At 44.3% G+C, this 6,969-nt stretch overlaps 1 protein-coding gene across 1 annotated transcript; it reads left to right on the top strand.

The window, feature by feature from the left end:
* Positions 1-5,451: 5,451 nt before the first annotated feature.
* On the top strand, positions 5,452-6,768 carry LOC123470666. The gene has a single exon (XM_045171218.1). The coding sequence runs from the start codon at positions 5,521-5,523 to the stop codon at positions 6,766-6,768; it is 1,248 nt and encodes a 415-aa protein (XP_045027153.1). The 5' UTR covers positions 5,452-5,520.
* Positions 6,769-6,969: the final 201 nt, after the last annotated feature.

The following is a 6,969-nucleotide window of genomic DNA, read 5'->3' as shown; positions in this document are numbered from 1 at the left end:
GATTTGATTGATTGGAATACGAAGGGTCGATTGGACGAACTTCACAAGGCGTAGTGCCACAACTGCTCCCTGGAGTTCTAATTTCGGAACGGCCAGCGGACGAAGGGGTGCCAAGCGGGACTATGACGTAACGAAATTTAGGGTGACGATATTATTGCGATAGGTTACTCGTAGATATACCACAGAGTCAAACCCAACGGTGGATGCATCGCAAAAGGCATGCAGCTGAATGTCTTGGATGTCACTAGACGAAGATAAAGCTGGTGGGATCTTGAACGCTTCGAGTTTGCTAAGATTAGTAGTCCACTTGTTCCACTGGTGTTGAATTACTTCGGGAACTTGGTCATCCCAGTCAACACCGACAAGCCACAATTCTTGTAGAATTCTTTTTGTGCTAAGGATCACTGTTGATAAAAACCCCAGTGGGTCATACGAGGTAGACACAGCATTCAAGATCCGACGCTTAGTATTCGCTTAGACGTCGGTTTTAAAATCAAAGATGAAGCTGTCAGTTTCGCTGTCATATAAAACACCTTAGGTTCTCTCCGTGGGCAAATCCTCTTGATCCAAATTCAGGCGAGGCTGATTACGATCACCTTCTGGTACACGTGATAATACCCGTCGAGATGAAGAGAGCCATTCGTTCAGATGGAATCCTCCCTTTTTTAGCAATGCTGTAGAATCTTTGAAGGTGAAAGAACCCAGAAGGTTATCTACATAGAAGTTCTTGTAGACTCGTTCAGCGGCTTCAGAAAATTCTTCGCGATGTAGGCCAGCGATATGTCGTAGGACTTGGGAGCAGATGAAAGGGGATGAAACTGATCCAAAGATTTGTCAATGCATTTCATATACGGTGGGTCTTTTTCGAGAGCCAGGTGGACGCCATAGAAATCGTAGAGCAGAGCGATCTTCATTATTCACGCCAACTTGAAGAAACATTTGTTGAATATCCCCAGATAGGAACTAAAAAGTAGAAGAGTAGCACCTATGTCATTGATGAGATTGGGACCCTTTAAGAGCACTTCGTTGAGCACAACTCCTTGATACTTCGCCGAAGCATCGGAGACCACTCTAACCTTTTCAGGTTTCCGAGGATTTACGACTCCATGATGGGGAACGTACAACTTTCTCCCAAAGGTGCTCTTCAATTCACTTTCTTTGAGAGGCCGTGCGAATCCCTTTGCCACATAGTCATCGATTACGGCTTTGTATCTCTCAGCAAAATTAGAATTGTGCGTGAATTTGTTTTCGATAGAAAAAAGCCGACGCAATGCACTATTGTAATTATCGCGTAGTGCGATATCGTCTGAAACCCATGATAGACCTACTTCATACGTGATTCCGTCGAATTGAATAGTTGCATCGAATTTCTTCCTCGCTAGTTTATCCTCGGTTGATTCTAGCGGTTGAACTGGAGTTACAATTGGAAAGCTTTCCGTTTCCCACAATTTCTCAACTTGGCGCAAAAGTAATGCTTCCATCGGTGATTCTTGTACATTGTTAGCAGAGTTTTGCACCGCCAGCAAGGGTTTGTTTGAACGACAAACCGTTGAATCATGTTGCTGTGTCCTTAATGTTAGATCGCCAACGCAAGCCCAACCAAATGGCGTCAATAAACCAAAGGGAGCGTCGGTTCCAACAGGAGGTAGTCTTTCATCGAGACGTAAGTGCAGCCATTGGTTTCCCGCTCCAATAAGGATGGTTGGTTCTCCAACATCAACCAGTTTGACGTCTTTGAGATGAGGGTAACGACTGATCTCCATTAACTCCTTTGGTGGGCATGGTAACTTTAGGTACCAAGTCGGCACAGTAGACACCTGCTTTAAATCCGCTTCGAAAGATCTATCACGAGCCTTAACAGTCAGACTAACCGTAGTTGATTGAAACTGTGGGTCTTGGCCGTGAAACGGCCCAAAGGATACATTCTTGACATTCCCTTTGCATTTGAGCTGTTTAGCTACATCCTCTCGCATTAAGTTAACGGTCGCCCCTGGATCTAGAAAAGCGAAAGTTTCTATTTCCACCCCGTTAGCTTAAAGTCACACAGGAACGATAGCTAGGGAAGTGTTGATAGCCGTATCCCTGTTTTTAATGGTCATTGCGCGACCATCAGATGATTTTGCTGATGGCTGACCTGCATTTTTAGTTGTTGAAGCATTCGCGGGATAAACTCGAGGCGCTCCGTGCAATAGAGGGTTGTTTCGTTGACCACAGTTCCCAATGTTGCAGACACTCAGTTCCCCGATGTGTTCCAATCAGACACCTAAAACATAATCGTTTCTCTTTTACCCACTCCATTCTAGCTGTAACATCTAGATCTTTGAATGTGGAACAGGTTTTTATGGAATGAGCGTTATCACAATAAATGCACTTATTAATAACGCCTTTCTTCAGCGATGACGAATTACTCCTCAGAGGGAGGACTTTGCTGCGGTTTTTTGACTGGTGGAGATGTTCAGGTGTGAAAAACAACAGGATCTTTACCAAAGAGAGGAGTTGGTTTGGTGGAAGGCTTAGCTTTTCCCACTTTCTTTTCCTTCTGTGGAGCTGGTGATCTATGAGTAGACGGCCTGGTCATCAATTCGCCCATCACCATCTCGTCTATCCATTTTGCTAGATCCTTGAGAGTAGCTCGTGTTGGAGTCATCCGATACACTGTTACGCCCCAGGTACTTCTTATTCGTAGAGGTAAACGAGAGACGACGTATTCTAATGTAACGAAACGCCAAGCGAAGCCCCTTCTTGCTCCTTTTATTTTGCTTAATTAAACTAAGACCTTAATTCTTAAACTCTCCTTAACTTAATACCCCACTAGTTGACCTAGTTATTAGACTTTCTAGAAAATATAACAAGCGGAGAGAACAAGTCTCGGCATGCCCGTTATAAATAGAAACTTTTATGATTTGTCCAAAGCCGCCCAAAACGGCCTTAACCTGCGGTAGCTAAAAATAGATATATTTTTGTCTGTTGGGAATTGCCCGAAACGGCCCGAAACTGCCTGGCCTATTTTTAACAATCGTCCAAATTCGCCCGATACCGCTCGAATTTGTCCGCCTTTACCTCTTCGTGACGTCCAAAATCGCCCGATACCGCCCGATTTCGTCCGCCTATACCTTAACATTGATCCGTATGTCCCCGACGGGATGATGACTAACATATAAAAAGTCACCGCAAACTCCCAAAAGTCAGTCAGATCTACTCTGCCTGTTCCGTGTGCCAACTTAGGCCTCTGCCGTTCTCCCGCCGAGCCCGCTACCGTAACTCTTGCAAGCCGCAGAATAAGTACCCTTTAAGTAATCACTAAGTAGCTGATTGAATATTACTTTATTACGTCTATGCCTTGAAGTTAGTACCCATTGGTAACCTTAAAGTGTCATGAGTCTTCTTCCCTCAATTTACGAGCTTGTTTAATTATTCTACGGCGACCTGTTGCAAATCGGTTTATAATACACGGCTTTTTATTTATTGTGTGCGTGTTGTTCTATGCTTGCTAAGTATACAAGACATTGTGAGTAAAGACGCCGCATTAAATTAAACTTTTCCGTATTGGAGACAACATGACAACGTCGTGTACTCCTTTACATCTGGTGGCAGCGGTTTTCGAACTCACTTACAATGTCACTGTATACGGGTGCTAAGCCTAAAACTGGACGTACCTTCTTCCAAAAATCTAATAAGACTGATAACGCTCCCGTTGAACTCTCTGAAATTCCACCTTTCACGGCTGATCTGACTCAGCCTAATACGTACACTCCTCACAATTTTCCTCCTTCCCATAAGAGACCTACTCGTTCAACGCTAAATTACGTACCTTTAGAGCAAGTAGATAATCCTGAGGCTATTTTACGATCTAAGAAGATACGCATCCAAAACACTGACAACGTAAATCCGTCACTAATAACCAGGATTGCAAATTTCTTTACACCCAAAAAAGTGACAAATCTAACCAATTTATCAATAAGTACCGAAAGCTCCAACGAAGGCAGTACCAAAACAGAAACCATAACTGCGCAATTAAGCACTATTTCCCAAACCCCGCAAATTACTGTCATCCCTGAATCACATAGTGCAAACACAACGCCCACGATCAATTCAGTAAGTGAAAAAACGGACCCAGCAAACAGCAAGTTCCTAACAAATAACACCCCATCCGACGAAACTAACACCGACCAGCCAATACAAAATATCTGTGTAATAAATAACGAGGCAACCACATTCCACCAAGATCGTTTAGACAACCAGACTATCGAAAAAGCACTCTCGACCATAATTCCAAACACTTCAGACCTTCCCCCGCCCACTAGCAACTCATTTTTCGAATTAGTCGACCGTCTCACAGGGCATCTCCATATTCCACCACCAAATACCAGTACTCCCCAAGGAAACATTACACTTAACACGCTCAACTCCACCACAAACGCCATCAATAATCCCCTACCTTTCACGCCCTACATCGAAATCGAACACATCCTGACAGCACTAAGCCAACACAGCAACGCTATCGGCGGAGACGAAATAAGCCCCGATATCATAGAATACCCTTTAAGAACAATTTCCGCGCATGGAAAAGTGGAACACTACGACGAGGATTGCGACATTGCACAAACAGTACGCCCATCTACTCCGGCAAGAGCTGAAACACATACGCCCCGCGTATCCACAAGCCAGTGCAATAATCGATTGGATAACAACGGAGCTAGAGAGCACCCCATCCAAACAGCAAATCCATCCCCTCCGACAGGCCATTCAGCGTGCATATCTAGAGACGTGCGACCATCATTCCCACTTTCCACTCCAGCCCCACTTTTCAGAACTATTGCACAACTTAACCAAACTCACGGAAAGGAAGAAACTCACGAAAGCTCTACAACTCTGGCAGCACGAAGCGAGCAAGCTGACAGCCCTTTTGTGTGCATTTGTGACCGCTGCAGTCAACGAAATAAGATCCATTCTCCACTTTGTGAAAAAAACGGACCAATTCGCGGTCGTAGCGCAGACTTACACCACAGCGCTCCGGAAAGAAGCGAGTACCAAACACACGACACGACAAGGAACCTACTCTCTCATCCATCCAATCGAAACCCTAGCAATAACACTGAACACAAAACACCGGATCGGGATCACGCTATTTTGTACAAAATTCAGTCAACTGATCAAACCCCTGTTCGCCCTCAACCACGTTACACCCCTGCCGTCACCCTTGAAGATCAGAATCCGATCCCTCGTTTTCCAAATACGTACGGACCAGTTTATTACCCCCCACAAAAGACACAAAATCCTCACCGTCTCTGGTTTGATACAAACCCAGCTGACACTCTAAAACGAACCGAGGCATATACGCCTTACCCGAAAGAAGCGAGCTATCAAACTCTCGAGAACAACACACACAAAGAAGCTTGGGTAAACAGCACCAATTACTCACCCACTGACGTCACACGGGACGAAAAGAAAAGCGAAGACCAAGAGTGTTTATTTAACGAAAAAGGAATCAACAACATAAACATCACAAAAAACCAAGAAATGGCATCACCCCCAAATTATTACCGGAAAAATGACCACCGTAAGGGCAGGGAAGCCATCACCATGCTGAATCAACTGCAAAATTTCTCAGGCAGCCCCGCTGTTCGCTTCGATCGTTGGATTAAGCTTTTCGACAACGTCGTAGCCATGTCAAACTGGGACAACGCAGAAATAATCAGTATGCTGTCAACTAAAATGTCAGGCGAAGCATACGACTTACTACAAAATATTTTGGAATCCAGCGATACTTACGAATACGAAGATATCAAGAAACTCTTTCAAGAAAACTACCATGGATCCGAAGACATTGACTTTTATCAAAACCAATTCGACGAGATACAACGGAAGCCAAAAGAAAATATTTTAAATTATGTCTACAGACTTAAAACGCTATACACACGTGCCTATCCCTCCAACAACCAGGAAACACCCGAAGAAAAAACCACGCAGCTAAGATTACTTCGACAAAAATTTTTGCAAGGACTGGAACCAGAACTTCAAAACATCGTAAGACACAAATCGGTATCAACATTCGAAGAACTTGTATCTATCACACAGAAGTACGCAAAGCGCGTCCAATCGGATACAATAGAAAAAGACAAAAGGATATTTGTTAACGCGGTAGCTAGCACTCAAAACGAAACAGCTATCCTACAAGCAATCGAAAAACAAAGTGAACACATAAACTCAATCGCATCCTGCCTGATATTAGCCGCCATTGAACCTGCTCTACAAGAAACAAACACATCGCCCGACTTGAGCGAAAAAAATGACCGTTTAACGGACGTCATAACAAACCTCGGCAGCATCATGCAGGCTAGCATTCGCCAAACAAATGAGATACGTCAACCACTCAGAAATAACTTCAGCTATCCCCCGAACCAATCAAGACACGGAAATTTCTCAAACCACGCCCCCCAAAACAGTTTCAACCACCAAGGCCCAATGAACGGGTTCCGACAACCAGTCGGAAACACTTTCGGCAGACCTAACGAAAATAACTCAGGTCAGCAACCTTTCCAACGAAATAGGGCAACGCAAAATGCCGCTGGCTGCTCAAACTGCGGCCTCACCAACCACAGCATCGAAAGTTGCTTTCGATTTATAAAACGGCAAACGACACCAGAGACGCCACCTACCTGTTACTTTTGTCAACAAGTAGGCCACGTAACGAAATTTTGCCCCGAGAAGAAAAACTTAATTAAGCCTAACGAAACTGACGCTTCACCGAACCAGGGAAACGAATAAAGGCCAGCCGTAAAATGGGGTTAACGGAGAATAGGTCATTAAGCCCCAAAACCATACCATCAGTCGCAAAAATGACAGCTTTCAGTAAATCAGCAGCCCCTCGACTTTCTGTGAAAATTCACGATATTCCGTTCAAAGCATTATTCGATACGGGTGCAGCGCGGAGCCTTTTACATATAGATATTTTTAATCGGATAGCGT

Source organism: Daphnia magna, linkage group LG3, assembly GCF_020631705.1.
Source record: "Daphnia magna isolate NIES linkage group LG3, ASM2063170v1.1, whole genome shotgun sequence".
NCBI lineage: Eukaryota > Metazoa > Arthropoda > Branchiopoda > Diplostraca > Daphniidae > Daphnia > Daphnia magna.
This window is presented reverse-complemented; position numbering and strand designations above follow the sequence as displayed.

Bases quoted from the DNA above. Each gene is read 5' to 3' on its own strand.
- LOC123470666 (XM_045171218.1), top strand. From the start codon at position 5,521: ATGGCATCACCCCCAAATTATTACCGGAAAAATGACCACCGTAAGGGC.